This window comes from Melanotaenia boesemani, chromosome 18 (genome assembly GCF_017639745.1).
Source record: "Melanotaenia boesemani isolate fMelBoe1 chromosome 18, fMelBoe1.pri, whole genome shotgun sequence".
NCBI classification, from domain to species: Eukaryota; Metazoa; Chordata; class Actinopteri; order Atheriniformes; family Melanotaeniidae; genus Melanotaenia; species Melanotaenia boesemani.
This window is the reverse complement of record NC_055699.1, coordinates 15,285,658-15,307,431: the sequence shown is the minus strand read 5'-3', so window position 1 is coordinate 15,307,431 and position 21,774 is coordinate 15,285,658. Positions and strand designations below refer to the sequence as shown.

Genomic DNA, 21,774 nt, shown 5'->3' with positions numbered 1-21,774 from the left:
AGCCCAAACTGTTATATGCTGACTTACAAGGCACTAAAAATTTTATTTTCCAGCAGCTGCCTATGGAGTCCAGGCAGTTAAACAGTTTATTAAACCCCCTAAAATTTTAACTACACATAGTGAATGATAATTACCTCTGTGTCTAAGCATCATATTTGGTGGATTTAGTTGAACATCCTGACTTATTATCTCTACTACTGCTTATTGCACCAAGATTATTTAGAACATTTCAGCATGACAAGTATTTACATGTTTACCGTGTCACATTGAGTCATAGTTTCACAATAAAGTCGAATCACTCTTAAAAGTTAAACAGGAACATTTGAACACTTTTCTACAATCTATTCAATTTAATTTAAATCACTGCATACAGTCAGAAAAACAATTATTAAAACATGGCCGTTAAATTGTCCTTTTAATGTAACATATTATTTGATTACGTTAATTTGTTTTGACAGAGTATTAATAAGTTGCTTCTGTCCTTCTCAGTAGCCTGAGAAATATTCAGAAACAAACAGACCCTTAATGTGTAAAAGCAGATGTGTTGCATAACTATGCTGGTGTCGTGGTCCAGCCATGCAGGTGCCATTACTAAGAAAACTGAAAAAGCTGTTGTTTGAATAACTTGTGCACAGTTTGGCAAGATAATGCACCTTCTGATGTTAAGAAAACTGCAGACGTCATAGCTGATGGAAGTGACACCACGTCCAATTTCTGTGTCTCTTGTCAGGCGTTTCTGCGAGCACTGGTGGAGCATACAGCGGATGGAGCGCAGAGGAGGAGACTGCAGGAGCTTTGCAGTAAACAAGGTGCCTCAGACTACAACCTGTATGTGCGAGAGCCAAGCCTCAGCGTTGTGGAACTCCTCCGAGCCTTCCCATCCTGCTCACCTCCTCTCAGTCTTCTCATAGGTCAGACTACCTGCTGTTTTCTTACTCACTCGATCAGTCATGAGGCAGAAATGATCGTAATCTACAATATCACATTCATCATTTTTTATTTTCTCCAGTAATTAGCTTGAAAGCGATTTATATAACTTTTAAAAAGACCACAAGTTATATATATTCACCTTATTATTTCTGATTTTGGTAGACTTGCCCGTCTTGATCATTTTCATCCAGTAGGAGTCACTGTAGCCCCAGTAAAGTAAGTTGTGTGAGCAAAGTCCCACGGCTGGTTTTGTCACAGCATTTAATTATACAGAATGGTCACACAGTGCGAAGCAAATGATTCCCAAAGGGTCAATACTCATTTCCTTTTCTAATTTCTGAGAGCATGTGAGAGTTTCTGTAAATACTGTAGCTCCAAGTCAAGACATATTTTCAAGTTTTTTTTTTTTTAATTTTCTTCCCTGCTAATAAGTTATTCTGATATTGTCATCTGCAATTTTTCTTGTTCTATGACCCTGTTAGCCAACTGCTGGTTAAAAAAAACTAATGTTTTCTCTCAGCTCATTAAGATAGCTGGCTGGTGGATCCTAATAAGATTTGACTGAAACTTACCCGACAGTGAAATTAGTTGGCTACAGCTTCAAGTACAAGTTGAGTTGTCCTCTAAAACAGCTGTGTCACAGCTCTTGGCCTACCCCAATGTCAGTTATTTTAGGCCTACTTGCCAACAACAGCACCTTTTTCTTTTCCTTCATTTTCTCTCAGTGGTGAACTGATGCAGAAATTGGCAATCAGGATAGCTGTGCCTTCGTGAAAAATGTGGTGTTGGAGGCCCCGCAGGGTAACAGCTGTTAGTTGGTTTACTGGTGAACCACAGAGATTTGCAAGGACACATGTGCAGGGTCAGTTTGGATCAAAGGTTAATGGTCAGCTCTGACTCAGTGGTAAAAGAATACTGCTGCATTTTTGTGCTGATCTTGGTACATTACTCCCACTGAAGGGGAGGTGTTTGCTGATTGGAACTTAGGGTGTTATACACTAACTATAAGTAAATAGGAGAGTTCTTTCCGAACCAGATGGCTTTGACAAAGTACCTGCTGTGTGTTACTATATAAAAGGTATAAATATGGGGTATAAATGTGGAAAGGTGCCCGTTTCTCGGTGTCAGCTCTGCTGTTACATGGTCCATTGATTCATACAGAGTGTCGGATTAAAACCTTGAGGTCACAGCCCCTGGGAGATTACTGTTTTCCTTTAGCATCTTTTTCAGTTTACTGCAGGGCTCAAATGAAATTGGGCATTTTTATTCCGTTATCTTTTTAAAGTTGTTTGTGACTTGTGCAAAGTAAATCAAACTAAAGTAAAGTAAAGGAAATATGTCTGTATCTCATGAGGCTAGAACTGCTTCTGTTAAAAGAAAAAGCATGAAAATTAAAATAAATATTCCTTGTCACAGAGAATAAACGGGACAGTTTATATTATTCCTACTGTATACGTTGTGGTTTTAATAGAATACGGTACCGAATATTGAAATAAATGGTGTGCAAACCACAGACTAACAGGCCCTGCGGTTAAAATAACTTCAAATTGGCTTTTGCAAACTATTAAAAAATTAGATATTCCCAAGGATAAGTCTTCTTAAAGCTTTAATGATAGCCTCTCTAATTTTATGCAGTCAAAGAAACTATTCATAAATCTTAAAAGGTTTTTACTTTTTAATTCACTAAAATGACAGTTCTGCATGTAAATTGCAGCACAGACTTTTGAGATAAAATAGATTTTGTTGTTACGGAGCATGATCAATGATGGCCTAGAAGATGATTATTCCTGGAAACATTTCTGGGAATCTTTCAGTTAATCTTTTTTTTTTTTTTCAAATACATCATTTTAAATTTGTCCTCTCCCTGTGACAGAAGATTTTAAAGGTAGTATTTTCTGTGTATCTGTGATGATGGATTGATTGTGTTCTGCTTTAGACATGTGATGTCACTCTGTGGTAGAAAAGCAGAAACCCGAGCGCCGCTCAGGTCCTCGGGATTGTGTTAACTTACTTGATACACCCTCTGATGGAGAGCCATGAGCTTTCATTGATGAAACGTATTGCCAGATATGTTGCATTTGATAATCTGTCCATAAAGATGTTTTTCTTTTAGCAGTTACTCTCTGGTCTGTTTTGTTTTGATATTTAAAACATCAAAGATGTTTTAAATCCATTCTGTTGAAGCCTAACCTAATTAGTTGTGAAGATTTATTCAGAAATGATTCACTTGGAGTTGCATTTTCAGCACAAGCATATTGATTTTTAAGAAAAGCATGGCTGGCCAGTAATCCCAGCTCACATTGAAGGTTTCTGATTTTTCAAGCTGTGAAGTCTAAACATGTGGACTTTGAAATGAAAGCTTCTTTTACAGAGGTTTGCCTTTATTTCATTGCCATTGTTAAAATTTGGCCCATCACACATTAGATTACAAAAGATAATGAGGCATGATGTCTTTGACACATTGATGCCTTTTTTATTTATTTTTTTTAACTTTTTGCCCAGTACCTGGCTACCTGTGCTTGTGGACAAAAAGTAAAGAGAAAATGGTAAAAAATATGGGGGGGCGCAGAGATGCAGAACTGTTTACAGCACTGTGTTAAAAGAACAGCATGGTCCCTTTAAGAGTGAGCTACAGAGAGAGAAAGAGAGAGAGAGAGTGTGTGATGCACAGCAGTCGTCAGCTGGTCCGACACAGTTCAGGTCAAAGTTAGAGCAGGGCAATCTGAGCAGAAAAAGTTAGCTGTGAGAAATTACATTTTTTGCTACAATCTTCAGCTATAAATACTACAGCTCCACTGGTTAAGGTAGAGTCCCATGTCTGCTTTACTACTGCTGTGTAAAGAAGCTAGCTGCAGTCTCACCCACGAGGAATCACCTCACCTCTGTCTCCCAATCTCAGTTTGGAGGCGGGAGCAGGAAAGTTTACCAGCTGCCTTTGCCAGAGTTTTCACTGATGGTGGAGGCAGCAGAACAGAGCAGCACAAAAATGTTGCACTTCAGCAGCAAAAAGGCCTGATGAAAAGATGATGTTTTGTTGTAGCTGAATGCTCCTGTGGGCGCACTATTTAGTTCACCTGGCATCAACCTCTTGATGCAGCCATCACAGGTTTGAATCCCAGTCTTTCTCCCTGACCCACTTACTCATCTACCCACTGTACAATAAACGCCTCTAGAGCCCACAGAATGTAAAACAAATAAAAAAATAAACATAAAAAATGCTCATGCGTGAAGCACACACAATTTACAAATTGCATTTCACATGAATTTAGCTATTTCCCTATGGGGATGAATTATTTTTCATTTTATTATTGATTGGCACGATGGCATTTTTAATTAGCCTGACTAGTCCCCTCAAATGCCTGTCCCTACTTCCTACTATTACCATTTTTTGTGCAATCAGTCCAGTGGAATCATCTTAGTTTGAATGGGACGTGTAATGGCCCTTTTTTTTTCCACAAGTCTTCAGAATTTACTGAGGTCTTCCTAAAATGTTTGACATGCAAAATAACGCACAGTTATACTGCAGCAGCTCCTTTTCCCTCCTCTAATCTACACCTCCACTCAAGCAGATCATTTTCAGGGTGTGGAATAACCAGTGACTCTACCCCCCACCCATCTTCCTCAGGGTTTGCCTCTTATGCGATCTTTGTAGTCAGTAACACCTGGAGCACAATAATAAGACCCTGAAACTACACACCAAATATACTTGATTGGCAATTTTACACTCAGATGCTTACATTTCCCTTTTCTGCAGTTCAATAATGGACAATTGGAAGTCACATTTCCTAGTCGAGATATGAAACATTAAGCAAAATACAGCTAGAGCATTATTAGCTCAAGTTTTTCTGGACTATCACAAATGATTAGAGTTTGAGTTAATAGCAATAAAAAAGGGATTTAAAGAATTTCAGCCTTAGTTTCCTGAGATATGTTGAAGAAGTTGTAGCATCTTCTGAAGTTGAAGTTTGGCAGAGATACGGAGGGTGAAGGTTGGTTAACTTTGCTGAAAGCTGTAATTGTATTCTACAAATCTGAACATCTTTAATTTTTTACATCTATGAGATTCAAAGCAAAATCCCATGAGTTTTAACTTAAGACACTTGCATATATATTATTGCACCCCTGTCATCCATATATGATTAGCCTAAACTTTTTGTTCTAAAAATGTATTAAAAAGATTCATTTAGGTGGAACTCCTCTGTTTAATCAATCCTCAATGTTTTATGTATCTCCATCTCTTTGTTATACAGAAAAGAAATGAAAGAGGCGAGCTGTTTTTTTCTTTTTTTTTTTTTTGACATCCTTAGCTGTTCAAATGTCAGACAAATCTAGACTGAATGGAGGGAGTAGAGTCTTTCCAGCTGTTTGTGGGCAATTTTGTAGAAAAATGTGTTATTGTTTTACAGTCTCAGCTGGTACATATGGTACATCAGTTTTTGCTTCATCTTTCATAGAAATACAAACAAAATATAAGTGAGTGCATAGCAAGCACAATTCTCAATCACTCCCTTCGCCTGTGTCTAATAAGCAGCGCAGTATGCCGCAGAGAAAATGGCATGTCCTGTTGCTACAAGAGGAGAACTTATCTTGTACTTTACCTCCTCACGCATTCAACATATTACCCAAAAGAGGGCACCTTCATGGCTGGCATTAAAATAAGGTCTGCATAAGCAATATGTTTCCTACCGGCTCCACATCTGGACACTTGGGATTCCATAACCCTGAGTTTGTAATTTCATAAATATAGAAGTGTGTCCCAGAAACAAGACCGTAACCTGGGTGGGGGTTATTGAGGATAGATTGGTAGGTAGGATGTCTCGACGGGCCAAGATGACTTTCACATATTTTTTTTTCCTCCTCCCTGTCATGGGTGTAACCAGATCTTAGCAAGACAACAAAATGATTGACGTTTGTGCTTGCTTTTCAGAGCATTTGCCGAAACTGCAGCCCAGACCTTACTCAGCAGCCAGGTAAGGTGACAGAAAAATAAGAGCGAGTCTCACATTTTGTACTATTTGTATGCAGACGTGCTCAGACATCCTTGTTTATCTGTAATAACACATGTCTATAAGTCCATGTTTTGTTCTAACTCATTGTAGGGGAATACACCTTCTTGATTTCCATTTGTATTTTCATGCTCCGCCATAGGAGATTTCGCAGCAACTCTGATAATTTATAGAGAATAATTGAATTGTGTGGTCCTTTAATGTCTATAACCTCATTGTGGAAATTTGTTGTAAATGTTTTATTGCTGTGAATTTATTATGACACATCATTAGATTCTCAGATTTGCTTATTAGGGAAAAGCAGACCTCAGAGATGGCTTTGCATGATAAAATCTATATTGATATTGCACATGGCAGCTAGGAATTGCAGCTGCATCTACACAGGAGAGCTGTTATTTTGCTAAATCCATCACAGGGACGGATTGAGCTCTCAAATGTTTGACATTTAAGAGGGTAAAAAAAAAGGAGTAGATAACATCCAAAGGAAGCTTTTTTAAGTTTATAAAATCTGGCATTTTTATATGGATTTATTTATGGAGGCATTTAGGAACATATTAAAACTATTTGAGAAATTGAATTTATATTTTAAGGACCTAGTACAGTAATCAGTATTAGTGTGTCAGTGCATCTTTTTGTTGTAGATTTCTTTTCTCAAAACCTGCACTTTGTATGTTTGCTGATGTAATTTCCCAATGAGCCTAATAATGAAGGGAAATGGATGGACTGTAAGTATTGTATAGTGTTGCTTCTTTTACCTCCACTTAGCTAGTCATTGATTTGCTCTTCAGTTCAGGCTAGTGCCCATTAGCTTTAAAGCTAATGTGGAACAGCAGCATCTAACGCAACGTCAGAGCTTTCTTGGCTGCTCTTATTAGACTCTTACTTGACCTCATAGGTGTGTGTGTGTTTGTGCAGCGAGGTAGTAAACGGACAGGAGAGAGGGTGGCTGTAGTTTATCAGATGGTGCGAAGACATTAGAGACCTGCATTATTGATGCTGTGGTCAATGGAGGTCTCCGGTGGCTCACAGGAACTGGAAAGTGAAGGATGAGAGAGGATGAGGGTGCATGAGAGTGTGTTAGCCGGCAGTGAAGATGGGAACAGAGAGGAAGAAGAGGCATTTTTAAACAAAGGCATTTATCCTGGGGGGCACACATCTGTTCGTGCCAGAGGGTTCATCAACATATTACAGTGTAGCTCAATTAATTAAATAAGATATTAAGTGTATTAAGTTAATTAGTGCTGCAGATTGTTATGACGTTGATGTCCAGTAGTAAGAAAAGCTCTAAACCAATCCAGTCTGTTATTATGGATCCATAAAATGGTTAATATGACTAATGCATGGATGGATACAGCTGAAATAGGCAGTTTAATTTTGGTTCTTCAGACTTCAAAACAGCTTTTAACCAGAGTTCCATCTTAAATAAGCTCTGGCCCAGAGAACATGGCTTCCTAAAATGAAATTACACACTCCAGATTCTCTGAATCTTTTAATGATAAAATGTATGTTGATGATTTTTGGATGTGGATTATGAACTACCCATATTGTTTGCAATTTTATATTGAGGAACATTACAACAATTCTTACATTTACAGCAATTAGAAACAATTTCTGAATTATTGGAATATCTGGTCAGATGTTCTGTCCCAGAGTTGCAGAATCCCGACGCTGCTTTACTTCGAAATGACTCTGACCCCTTTTTGACCAAAGTACGCTGATGGCGTATTTTGATGTTGCAAAATTAAACCCAGATAGTTTTGAGATAATGAAAGTAATTTGCTGACCCTGTCCAAACTTCTTTAGTTTTTTTTTAAAATGGCTTTGAATGAAACAAACATGTATTTTTTAAATATAAATAAAGGTCCGGATTTATATGGTGCTGTTTAACCATTTCTAGCTCTTTACAGTGTGTTCTTATTAACTTCATGTTTTCTGTAACATCAGTAAGCATATGAGGGATCGTATGGGGGGTCCATGTCTTCATCATGTTGAGTCATGGGGATCAAATTACTGATCGAGAATTACCAGTTGAACGACCTCAAACATTTGAACCAAACAGTTTTTCATGAAACTTTATAGACATCCTGGAACAGCCTCTTTAAAGTTGCACCAAAACTGTCAGGTTGCTTTAAATTAAATTAATACTGTGAGCTAGGTAGATGAATGTATGGTTTGCATATCATTTCATTCTGCTCCTTTTATATTATAAACAACCTCCATATGTTTTGAAAGAATAGTACGTTGATCAGTTAAGTGTACCTCTTTATAGCCTTCTGCACCCTCCCTGCCTCTCCTCTTTGTACATCTCCTTGCATGTTTCTCTGTTTGTTTGCCTTCAACACACTCATGTTCCCCCTTGTATTTCCCTTTTTCCATCTCATACTCTGTGGGACCATCTCTGTAGCTCTTGTCGAAGGCACCCAGGAAAGCTGCATTTTGTCTTCAATGTGGTAGAGTTCCCAGCATGCTCTGGAAGGCCTGCAGGGAGCCGAGGCTTGTGTACCGGCTGGCTGTTTGACCGCATCAATCCTGGCCTGGTTTTCCATGTGGAGGCTGAATCCTCCAGCAGCCTGGCTTTGCCAAAGGTAAGAGCAGACCGGAGGAGAGAAAAGTGAAAGTGGACTGGATACATTTGTGGTTATTGCCTTGTTGAATCATTTCTAAGAGCTCATATTTGAGGATATAAGCATTCGGTTTCTGTAGCAGTTGCAGTCCAGCATTTACAGGGAGAGAGAGAGAAAAAAGATGTACCTGTACCTCAGCTAAAATCCAGCTAGACAGTCCTCTGCCTAACCTTATTTTTCCTTGTACCATTTTATTCTAATCAAGAGGTTCTTAAGGGAAAGAGAAAATAAGTGTTGAGTATAATGTCATAGAAATATGCAATGTGTGGCATTAGGGAATTTAAGCAGCCTGCTACATGTTTTATGTTGCTGTGGAAACTCTTTAATTTGTCAGACACTAAAAAAAGAATCAGCTTTGGGCCAGTAGGGTTTTGTGAATTGAAAAATTAGCCCAAGTTGCAGCAAGCAAATCCTCTGTAAAAACAGATTATACGGGTGGAAGCTCAAAGGTTTTCTCTTTAGCATGTCTTACAATATTAAGGAGATCAATTAATAAGATTTCAGACCCACATTGGCTTCTCAGCATTGTTGTAACTCTTATTCTGCTAAATTATTGTAATGGCCTCTGACCTTAGATCCATGTGAGTTTGAGACCCAACGGTTCCTTTCGGCCTCCGTCTGACCAGTCAGTGCCCTTCATTATGGTTGGACCTGGCACAGGAGTGGCTCCTTTTATTGGCTTCCTCCAGCAAAGGTATGAGTTCTGATTTCTGATATGCATAAAGTTATAGTCGCGTTTTGAAATGAGTATTTTTTTGTTGCAGTCTTGTAAAATTTTAAGTTAACAAAGAAGTAGGGTCCTAAGCAAAAGTTTGGTTACCCAGCATTGTCAATATTTCATAAAATATTTAAAAATACTTCAGCAAAAAACAATCAAACAAAAAAAACCCCAACTTTTTAACAGTAGAATGTTAAAGTGTATTTCAGTTCTTTTTTTGAAAGATTTAGAAAGACTTACATGTTTATTGCTCTTTTAGGGTCACTGATTTTCAGTGTTCAGGTCATGACTGGGAGGATCATAATGAAACCTTCATCTTGCACCTCTGATGTCGTCCGTAGTAGATTTTACATTATTCTTTTGCAGCATTATTCTCAGCTTTCTTACAGATGGTGTGATACCTACTTCCATTATTTGCTGGTATTTTAATTACAATCCATTCTTTACTTGAGTTGTGAAATATTCCCTTTGCTTCTGGCTGCAACACAACTCCACAGCATGACTGATCCATCCACATACTAAAGAGTTGGAGAGATTTTATTTATTTATTTTTTTTAAATTCAGCAATGCCTTTCTTTCCCAAAAGTTAAACTTCATCCATTTGCAGGGCTTAGGTGCTCATTTGCAAATGTTTGTGCAGAATACTTTGGATAAGGAGGCAGGGATGTTATTTTTCTTTTCCATGATGGGCATATTTGTGCAACAATGCATCACCTCTCTATGCTGTTTTCCTTTTTTTATGAATCTTAAGAGCAGGTTTGCTCTAAAAGTTTTCTTAATTGCATTTCTAATGGAAAAAATATTCCTTGAGGTGCAGCCAGGAACCACTTTGCTATCTTTTAACCATCCTCTCTTTATTGACATCAGTTTTTTTAAGTTAAAGAGTTTTAGGCAGGTGTCTGGGGGAGCAGTATATAGTTATGAAAAAAAAATGTTATTCCTATTTTATTAAGAAATTTTACATATAACATGATAAACATTTTAGCACCTAAAACACTTTTTACGTAGGATGTTTGCCGTGGGGCTTGGACATTGGGGATTAAGGAAATGAGGGCACCTGAGCAAATTTTATCCATATTCTGTTCCATTTGTGAAAAATATCCAGGAAATAGCTGCTTTTTCCAGCTGGGGACTTGGACCCAGGATGAATATGTCAAAGTGCAAATTGAAAGTGCTAACCTAACTGAGAAGGAGATGAACAGCAACCGAGAGGGTGTGGGTTTCTAATATCTTCATGACAATATAAGCGTTTGGACAATTTAGGTCCAAAGGGAAGCTACACATGTACAGTGACTTCTTCCAGGTCAACTTCAGGCTGAGTGGGGTGTAATTTGACAGCCTGTTGGGAAGAGTTGTGCAGAGTACACAAAGATGAGAACCAACTTGATTTAGCCAGCGCTCTACACAATGTGTGGCAATATGTCTGAGGTGGGTGATTTGTTCAGATCTGCAGATTTCATCTGCATCCCACATGAAAACCCTTTAACAGGTCTTAAAATGGGCTAATACAATCTTAGATAACCAACAGCATGTGCCAATAATTTCTTAAACTGAGTCAAAATGCAGAAGTAGTGAGTAAAAACTAAGTACGCTCCATTATTTAATAGCTTAACTTGAAATATTTACTTTCTGTATAACATTAACAGGCTCTCAGATTGGTGTAGAATAATTTTGGCCAGATCTTTACAACATGGCTCCAGTTTATTAACTATTGCAAGCATTTGTTTATGCACAGCTCTCCTGACGCCCCTCCACAGCATTTAAATCAGGCTGATGTCTGGACTTTGGGTCATTGCAACATATTGATTCTGTTGTAGATTTGCTACTGTGCTTGGGATCGTTTGACTCTAGAAATCACATTTTCCGTGTCCTGATATAACTGAATTGAACTGAAACAAAAAGGATGTACTTTCTCTTTCACGTGTTTTATATAGACTTTGATATCTGGATCAGTTGGCATTTTCTAATAACTGTTCAAACCATATAGCCCTCATTAGCTTAAAAAAGGTTTCTCTCCTTGGTAAAAGTCTACCAAGTACCCATATCTCTTAGGGTGCCCACATTTTTGCATGGTGCACTATTTTTATTTATTCCTTTGCCAAAGCTATCGCAACATTAAAAACAATCCACTGACTTTGCTTATAACAATGAGGGGAATTTTTCATCTTAGCCCTTTTAGAGTTCTAGGACTATTCACTTTTGCAGAAATTGTGATAAACAAAAGTCCAAAGTTATGCTTGCCATGTTCAATCAATGGTGTATTTTTAATCCCCCCCATTTAATATTGTCTTGGTCAAGATCAGTACTTTCCAGCACTTCATCCTGCAAGTGTTGTAGATTATAAAGGTGACAGCTGTTGCAGCTCTGTGAAATGTTCATGTCAAGCGTCAGGTTATGTACTGAGTGGTGCTGCTACATGTGACACCGGTTATTCTTCCTAAAACCTCTCCCAGTAATGAATATTCATGAAGTGATGTTAAGTGCACATCATCGTGCATATTTTTGAGCAATCTGCAGAGAAAATTAAATGAGACCCTGTAGAAAGCTGATAAAAGTCCACATCAAGTAAAATATAATAAATCTAGCGGTGATTGCTGTGATCACGTCAGGGATTATTTTACATGCTCTCCTCGCTCACCAGGGCCTTTTCAGATGCACACATTTGTGACCTTTATAATAAAGAGTCAGGATTCAGAGCAGCACATGGGGTGTAATTGATTTGAAATTGAAAAAGTCCAGAAGGTGGACGCGCTATTGGACTAAACCATTGCTTGTAATCTTCAGTGTGGTGCGAGGGTATTGAATCTTAGATAAGTAGGTGGTAAACCATCACAATATGTTTCTGCTTGAAGAGGACCATCATTTTAAAGAAAAACATGCCATTTTGTTTCATTTTCCAAGCTTATCAATTGATGTCTAAATTAAGATTGCATGAGGATGAGCTGTCAGAGGGATTTAATGTGACTGATGCTTCTCTGTCCAGGCTGATGCCTGCATGTTTAACCATGCTCACAGTCACCATGACTTGTCACTGAACAGAGTAAGCCATTTTTGTTTCAGGCAGACTGACACGTCTAACTCTTGGGTGGCTTTGAATAAATGAGGTTGTGCCCCAGTCAACTTCAATTGTCTCTAAATCCCTTGGATGCCTGCTATGTTGTGGTGGGTGGCGTCAGTGGGTGATTGCTCTGAGAGGTGACACGGCTCCGGCTGAAAGGATGGCAGCAGTGGATCGTCTTCTGGAATGAGGGGGGATCATCTGGTTTGAGGTGGTGTTTTAAATGCTGGGATGGAGGATTTCTGAAGAGAGCACATGTTTTAGGACTGACCTGGTCACAACACTTGACTGAGATTTAGCTACTGGCACTATTTCCTTCTTGAAGCAGAGATCAAATATCGCTCTCTTTGTTATTTCAGATAAAAATTAACATGCAAGTGTTTTATTTGAAAAGAATACCCAGACATCAGTTGATTGCAGCAGGCTTTGTTTCATAATACAACACACACAGCCCATCATCAAAGACTTTCTTGTGAGTTCAGTGTTTTATTTGTAAAATGTTCTTTATTATATATTTTTTTTATTTTATGTCAAGTAGCCCTTCACTGTTCCAGAATGAGCTCATCTGAATCGATTCATCAGCTCAACTGTCCTCTCTCCCTCCCCATGTTTTTCATCCTGTCCCCTGCCAGCTGCGTATTGTGTTGGAGGATTATATGAACCTGTCATGGCGCGCTGCATTGTGCAGAATCTAACTTGAGATTCCAAACAAAGCCTCGCTGGCTGACGCTGCACTCTGATAGGAGATAACAATCACCGGTTTGTCAGCGGGACGCCGTATCTGCCTCAAAGCTCGAGACGGGTCCTGTTGGCAACAAAACAACGCAGAGACACTTCGATCTCTCTCCCTGTTAATCGATGACTGTTTTAAAAGGTACCTTGCATGAGTTTGGAACACCAAACTCATGCAAGTGGAAGAAGAGTCTCTAAAGGTCAGAGGCTCACTTGGTGGTAGTAGGAGATTGTAAAAAGGCCCCTCAGTTGTCTGGCATTGATTGCTGTTGTTTCCAGTTTTAGGGAAAATGTAAATTTCCGTCCTTCCTGTTTATCTTGCAGCAACGATAGTTAAATATGTTGTTTTTTAACTGAGTGGTAGGCCTGAATCTTCTAAGCAGCTCCACTGAGCCTCCTCTGTTCAGTGTAACACAAAGGCATGCTTTGTTATGATAATTTCTATTAAAGTTTGTGTGGGCAAATATTTAACTTCTGTTCATCTGTCAAACCAGACGGCTAAATACAGTAGAGCTCCAGTCTTGTACTCCTGGTTATGGGTGTAATTGTAATGTGTGTGATACAACCTCGAGTTGTTTTCATGTCTAGGCTGTTTATGTTGTATTTCTAAACGTGCAAAGCTACTCAGCTCTACTCTCATAAAGCAGCAAAGATAAAGGTGTGAGATAATTGTAATATTTACCAAGTCTAAGCCTCAGCTTTCCATGCAGCCCCTCCCTCCCCCTCCTCCTGTTGATGATAAGAATGCTGCTGAAAGGCAGCAGCTTCTGATTTAGACCCCAAATGGAGTGTTCTGTAGATGCTGCCTTTCCCCCATGGGATTGTATTGCAGGCTGTTATAGCGTGGGGATGTGATGTGATGTGATTTGTATTCAGGGAAAGGCGCCGGTGTGGTCTACTCAGAATGGAACCTAGGTTTTTCATATTGGTATTGATCCCTTTAGGGCAGGCGGCGAGAGGAGAGAGACGAGCCCACTAAAATGAGTTTACTTGAGGCTGTTTGCAGATCAGAAGAATCTCGTCCAGGATGCTAATGGATGGGATCTGAGCATTCACATCAAGTCTGGCAGACAGCTCTGTTACAGAGCCTCATGCACAAACATAAAGTTCAAACAAAAGCATTTTTTATTAACTGGTTAACTTTGCATTTCATTAATGAGAGCAAAGCTTTGTTTTAGTATTCACCATCACACTTTTGCATTGATTTAGTTTCTCCCTAAGGCTAATTAGTGTAGAGCTACAACTAACAATGGATTAATCTGATCATTATATTTAAAAAATGTAATAAATCTTTTAATCCTTTAGTCAAAAAAAAAAAAAAAAAAAAAAAATTCTAGGGAGATAGATAAACATGTCCAGAGCACAAGGTGGCCCAAAGATATTTAGTTTATATTGACATAAAACACAAAAAAAGGACATCAAGCATTCACATTTAAGAAGTTAAAATGACAGTAAATGGGAACATTTGCATGACAACATGCCATTTTTCTCCTTTAAAACAGAAAAATGTATCCTGTCTCTGATTCTCCTATAAGCCAATTAAAGTTTTATCAAACAGTAGCAACATACAGGAAAATGATCAACTTTATTATGAACTCCAGACAAATAGGTTTTCTGCTACATCAGTCTTTCACTAACTCATTTTTGTCTTATAAACATCACATTTTATTTTTCATTGCAAAGGCGTTTTTCATCCTGAGCTTTGATCTTGTCTGAACATGGTTTTTCTTACAGGAGTCTTAATAGCTGTTCTTGTTTGCATGTAATCTTGTTTATTGTTTGGTTGTAATTTCTGTCAACTTTAATTGTGGGTCCAGCCAGCTGTCAAGAATGCGTTGTCATTGTTACGACATTTAGGGTTTGGTGTACCAAATTAGTGTTTTCATGATTAATTTTTAAGCACTTTTTGCCTCATTATACCAGGGACTATGTTGTCATATTTATTTTCTTCAGCTAGAGAACAACAGGATTCATTCACTTATGCACAAAATGGGCCCTCTGAGGAAGCACTTTTATATACAGAGTGCAGCATCAAAGGCTCAGTCCTTCTTCCTGGTTAGTCACTTCAGCTTCCATCCCTGCCTCCATGTTGTGAGTAGGAGATGATAGCTGCTTCTGTTGACCATCAGCTGACTGATGGCATCGTAAGAGGTTGAGGGTCAGCCGTTGTTATCTGAGAGAGAGCTGTCAGCTTTGCAGCAGGTGTGTGTCACAGATAGCCTCATCCCCAGAGCCGATCTGTGCCGTTGTGTTGCCTGCAAGGGATTCTGGGAAGTTTGACAAACTCAAACACCACAAGAGGAAACTATTCTACAGGCATATTTTTACACCAATGAACAAAAAGTGTATGAGTAACGCCTGCATAGAGATGGACCTAGTTAGCTCATATGCAGCTGTTAATTGCGATGGGATCTATTACTGTTTGGGTTAAATGAAAAAATACTCATAATGTCCTCGCCTTTGCATGCACGCTCATTTCCGTAACTGTGTTGCTTAGAGTGCTGTCATTGCAGATAGTACTTTATAGCATCACTTCTCGACTTTAACCTCTGCTGCGAGGAAGGACTCCCTCTCCTCCATCTGGTCTGGTTGTCTGTTTTTATTGATTGACTGCTAACATTCTCTGTTTGACTTTCAGAGAGGAGGAGAGGAAGAAGAACCCTGAGGTCTTGTTTGGCGAGACCTGGCTGTTTTTTGGTTGTCGCCACAGAGACAGAGACTACCTGTTCAGGTAAGTTTTACATCTCTTTTTAGGACAATGATCCTTTATACAGTCTATAGCATTCCATACAAGCTGTACCGTTTTATATGTCACATGCATTCCCTGGTCTTCTCACTTATCTAATGTACATTCTGTATATTGAAATATGTGACCTTCATGATTAATAAAAAGTATCTCTTTCTCTATTCATGATGTAGGCTTTCTGTCTTCAGTTTTGTACTTGAGTATAGAAAAATTATTTAAAGTGTAACTACACCCCTTTTTGCGTAACTTCATGCACTGCCGAATTTGAAAAATACCTGAAACTGAAAGGGGGCAGAGAGTGGGCAGGTCAGGATGCACAGGCAGAAGTGATTGACAGACAGCAGCTCAGCTCACTGGCAAGATGCAAAGCGAGATTCACAAAGCAGCTATGCCACAGAGCAGTCTTTGAGGTGGAAGACTTTTCCTCTCCTGAATCTCCTCAGCTACACAAGAACAAGGTGGTGCTGAACCACATCAGTCTGAGTCATTAGCAGTGTTGCGCTGGCCTGTCAGCAGCTCCAGAAGGCTCTTGAAAGCAGGAAGTGCCGCTATAAGTTGCCACTGCTACGATTTGAGCTGCTGTCTCCTGATCCTGATCTGGATCAGCAGGTGAAGAATAAAGTCTGGTGTTACTTTTACACCCTTCAAAAGCACAAATCCATCCCATTGCAGGAATATTTCATCAGAAACTCTGGCAAGAATAAAAGTCTGAATCTAGCAAATCTACACCATATAAGTTCACATCCCTTCATATGCGTTGGTGGGCGTGGTTTTCTGTGCCTGCAAGGCTAGGATCCGTCTATCTGGATCTGGAGGGAGGGGGTGTGGGGTTTTTAAAATTTACTCGTTACATAGAGTTGCATCACGGATCACCACGAAAAACAAGCTGGTTTTACCCTGTAGGGTAAAACTGTAGAGTGAGCCTTTTTTACACACAAAATCCAGTTTTTAAAATAAACTAAAAAAAAAAAATTTTATTAACAGTATATGTGATTTTCATCACATTTAACTAATACTGTGTTGTTTACAGCTCAAAAAACACATTTAGCCGCACTACCCCTTTAAGCACTTAGCAACTCAAGACTAAGTGTAGAAGAAACGGGACATGCAAAATAACACATTTCCTTCCCTTGTCAGTCATAAAAAGCAAAAGAAACTCAGCAAGCCATTCTTTTGACTTTTTATCATGAAATTGTGGCACAGCACTCTTAATAAGAATTGTGTGAAAAATTGTCATGGCTGGGCACTGATGGCTGTTTCTCTTAGCAAGAACTCCATGTTGCTAAAACACCCACATTTATTAACCTTACAAGACTCCACTTGTTGATCTGAAAAAACATTTTTTTACAGAATCAACCTGAAGATTTTCAAAATAAAAACTGGATGTATGTGTACTTGTATATGAACAATGGCATTAATAACTAATGTTATGCAGCTCTGCAGTTCCTCCCATATTAGCTTCTTTTTGCGTTGCTGTTCGGTTTACACACAACAGCTCCAGTGGCAACCAGAGGGCTTGACTGCAAAACAACCTCATCACTGCCAGACTTTGTGTGTGTGTTAGCTGGCTTAACATAATTTTGTACTATGATGGTTGTTTTTTCTTTTTCTTTAGTTAGTTTTTTTTGTTTGTTTTGTGTGTGTGTTTAAGCAACATTTCACAAGTTTCTAACCATAAAACTCTGTACTTCCGACTTGCTTTGATCGTCACTGTCATTCATTATGCACATTACTGGATTCATCATTGCCTTGCACCGCCCTGAGACTGAGAAACTGAACTTTACAACTTCGTGTTCCAGTCCAGAGCATCATACATTTGTGATTTGCTTTATGGGACCGCATCACACACCAGCAATTAGATATTAACACATAGAAGGTTTTGGACATACACCAGGGTTGATTCAGAGAAAAAACCCAAAGAGGAAGCGAAAAACGAAAGAGATGGTAGCAGAGCTAAAGATAAGACAAAAGTCAACATCAAACTGGCTTTTACTGGCTGGAGAGAGCTCAGAGAAGAGACAGGATGCAAGATGGATGCCAAATTGGCTGTCGTTACGAGGTTCCTCAGTGAGAAAATCTGCCAAAGTTAAGCAGTACTTCTTTAAATCGGGGCTTCCTTTTCAGATTGTGCATCTGTCCCAGAAAATAAACACATCATTTGATACCTTTTCTGCACAAATCACCTGACAATAAGAACAGCAGGTTGTACGACAAATACACAATCGCTACATTTAGGCCAAAAGAGAAATATTTTTAAAACATTGTTAAGCAAATTATCCTGTTAATACATGCCTGCTGCTTGCACTGTCAGGAAAGCCCTCAAACTTTAAACTTGATACTCAGAAAGTGAATTTAGCTCTAACGCTGTCCCATAATAACATATAAATCACATAAGTCATCGACCAAATCATTGATTTAATATCCTGTGATATATAGGCTTAGAGTAATTAGTTCTCTAATCTGTGATGGATTTTTAATTAAGGTTTAAATCCATGGTGGATTAAATGCTTTATAGTTTATATAATGAAATGATGTTTGGTAATTAAAATGCTGACATTTGATCAACAAACAAATGTGCTACATGGGCTGAATTTGAACATGACAACTGAATTATTGATTTTTTTATATTATTTTAGAATCTCTGTTTACTTAACAGCAGGTAATGGCTTTTATTTTGGCCACAATGTCAGATTTAACTTTTCTTTCAAATGCATGATGACATTTAAATATGGCTTCAATCTGAGATGTCATCAGTAGTTGATTCTGGTGCTTTTTCAGACAATTTAGTCCCAAACTCTGAACATAAACTACTCCAGAGCAGGATGTGAGTTAAGCCTGTGTTACCATGGTGATCTCGCTTAGTTAAAGGAGACACCCCTGTCATTCTGAACACTGACTTGACTTAAACTTCACCAGCATAGCTTGCTAAGTCATTAATCTCTGTTTGTAGTACACCCTTCAGGAGTTTTTCCGAACAAAGGCTCCGAAGCATTTAAATTTTGCTCAGATGGTTGCAGAGATCAAACGGATAAAAGCTGAGGTTGTATTGGACTTTAATTTGTCAGCTGGACTCAAGCCTGACTCTAAATGAATGCTAATATAGCTCTGCATCTGCTTCCTGTGCAACTATTTTAGATGTCAGCAGTGTTAACAGCTTGTACAGCTTTTCTTAAAAGCTAAACTTAAATTGGGTAAAGATTTACAATTGGATTCAGATTTGATAAACGTTGGACTGAATCACAACTTTCCTGTTCCTAGTTTAATTCAGTATTCGGACACATTGCTGCATTCTTACTTGGATCTGAAGTAGCTGTGACTGGATGTTCAGAAGTGTACAAAGTGTGCAAAAGCGAGTCTCCTCTCATTTGAAATTTTTGGGGATGTTTTCTTCTTTTACATACATTTTCAGTCCAGTCATTGTACCTACCCATTTATTTTAAGCCACTTAACATTCAGCTTTAGCATCATTCATGCATATAAAGACAAATCAACAGATGAACTAGTTGTTGTGTCTGCATGTAACAGATAATTCAGCAAAGAGCCAATGGTAAATAGTATCTTTAGGTACTGTAATACTATCAGAAAGTTGCATAATACTATCTTATTTCTTCACTTGCATGTATTTTTAAACCAACAAGTTGATTCCCAAAGTGCTATGAGCTGAAAATGTGGCAAATCTCAGCATGTTTATAATTTTTGTCCATAAAAAAGTGGAGGACAATAAAACGAGTGGCAGACATTAAAAACTTTTACAGCATGTAAAGAGCATCTGAAAATGATGTCCTTAAAAACACAGGAAAAAAATCCACTTGAGAGATACATGTGTAGTTTTTCTTGATCCATCCTGTTTACTACGGTCTCAGAAATGGTCTCCATAGAAGGGTGGCTGTCAAGTCATTCTTAAGGAAGGGAAACTGGTGAAAAGGCTGAGGAATGCTTGAAAACACTAGGAAATCGGTGGAAACTTGTCTTATGGTGCCCAGGATTCAACATTTTTGAAGCGGTGTGGGATCATCTTGACAGAACAGAACAAAAGGCAGCCAACATCTAAAGCAGACTTTTAGAAAGTCCTTCAAGAGGTCTCAGGAACTATTTCTGAAAGCTACTTAAAAAAAAAAATCAAAAGAAAGCTCTTCTTAAACCCCTCTCTTGACCGTTTGGTTGATTTAAAATTCAAGACTCTTTCTTTCAAATAATCACCAACCTACAAAACATTAGAGGCCCCATAAGTTTCTTCCTTTGAAAAATGAAAAAAATGGCAGGTTGGTAAATAGCACAAATATTTCAACCACCACTTCTGATGTCAGCCGACCTAAGCAGAAATCCTTCCTCTGATTAGTTTGTTTTGATTCGACACTTTCTTAACTACATACTAATTGGTCAGCTCTTCTTGGTATCAGCAGCAAGCATGTGTTCAGTGCCAGCACACTGATCAAGTCCTTTTCCAGGATTAAATAGTGTGAATGGATTAGCATCCTTAATCACACAAGAATAGATCACAGAGGATGTTGTTTGTTCCCCTCTGTTTCTTCTATCCCTTACTTAAATACAAACTCACAGCCAGGTAGTGTGCTGTGTTTGTTCACAGCTGGGCTTCTCTGATGAATACCCCCACAGTTTTGACCGAAGCGATTAGTCTGTGTTTTATAAGCCACCCATGAAGACTTGTACTCAATTTAGATAGGTTAGCAAAATGAGAACAACATGCCGGCAGTTGAATTGGCTGCCTGCATTAATCTCTGTGGGATTTCTCTTAAAGTAAGTGCAGTTTGATGTCTGGCGTTGCCTTGGACTGCAGAAACCTGCTTAGAATGCCTTGTTGTATTTTTCTGTGGTTTTAAAAGTCCAGCTGGAGTCGTAAGAGGGGTTTGCAATTACAATATTGTCAAGACAGGACACGTCCAACTCTTTTTGTTTTCTGAATGTGAAAAACAAACAAGGCCTGAAATGAGCTGCAGAACTTAATGTCCCTCTGAGAGATTGATGCTCACTTGTCACATCAAACATACCCCCCCTCTTCCCTTGTCTGCATCTTTTCCCCCCTTCTGTTTTCGCAGCCTCTTTACAGCATGTATTTTCATGCTGTAGGGGAAAGTTGACTGGAAGACCTGCTGGGCTCATGTTCAGGTCCAGGATGCTGCCTTAGGCTGTTATGTGTGTAAACATACCAAGAAATCTGGCATGTTACAGCTCTTAGAAACCCCCTGCCTGTTGTATGTGTGTGAGAGACGTCAACTGTCCTTTTTCATCTGCCAATTTCTGCTCATGCAGTTATTAGTCTGTGTTGATTAATATCCAGACGTCAAACAAACAGCCTGCTAGCCCTCTCCCTGTAATTCACTTTGTTGCTCGTGTTCAAGCATCCTCTCACATCTTGCTCAGAAAGTTGAGATTTCTTGTAATGACCGCCTCTAATCAAATGTTAGATAGTAAACATTGCACTAGAGGCAATAAATCTGGATTTCTTTTTATTAGAACAAAAATAACCAGGCTAGTTTAGTATTCACACCACACTCTTTCTCTATATTATCAGAAAGGAGGAAAAAGAAGCTTTATTTTAGTTTAGGGGTTACTGAAAATGTATACCCCTGGGGAGAAAGACCTGCACATATGATCTTGGACCCGCAGCTTGTTATGTTTGTGTTTGGCCGTGTTCTCTGCCTGCACTTGTTCTCATTCTGGCTGTTTACCTTCAAACAATATGCTCTGAGACACAGCAAACCTTCCTCTCTTACCATCTCCGTCCTTCTCCATTTCCCTCCAATAGCACCCCAGGCCCTTAAAAAAAAGAAACAAACTTAGTAGTTGGCAAGCGGACCGCTGACAGGGAGCAAGGTTACACCCAACTGGAAGGCGGCGAGGATTGATTATAAAAAGATGCCTGTAACAGCGACTCGACCTCGCTTATGAAAGCTGATCTGCTTTTCCCTTCTTTTGCTAAACAAAATAAATCGGCTGTC

General features: G+C 38.8%; 1 protein-coding gene across 4 annotated transcripts in view; it reads left to right on the top strand.

Moving 5' to 3' along the window:
• Positions 1 to 21,774, top strand: part of mtrr (5-methyltetrahydrofolate-homocysteine methyltransferase reductase) — an 84,111-nt gene that overhangs the window by 4,506 nt on the left and 57,831 nt on the right. For all 4 annotated transcript variants that reach the window (XM_041968958.1, XM_041968954.1, XM_041968956.1 and 1 more), the window contains exons 9-13: positions 731 to 911; positions 5,858 to 5,900; positions 8,341 to 8,521; positions 9,136 to 9,254; positions 15,707 to 15,799. In XM_041968958.1, coding sequence (XP_041824892.1) covers positions 731 to 911; positions 5,858 to 5,900; positions 8,341 to 8,521; positions 9,136 to 9,254; positions 15,707 to 15,799 — 617 coding nt within the window. The remainder of the gene's footprint in view (positions 1 to 730; positions 912 to 5,857; positions 5,901 to 8,340; positions 8,522 to 9,135; positions 9,255 to 15,706; positions 15,800 to 21,774) is intronic.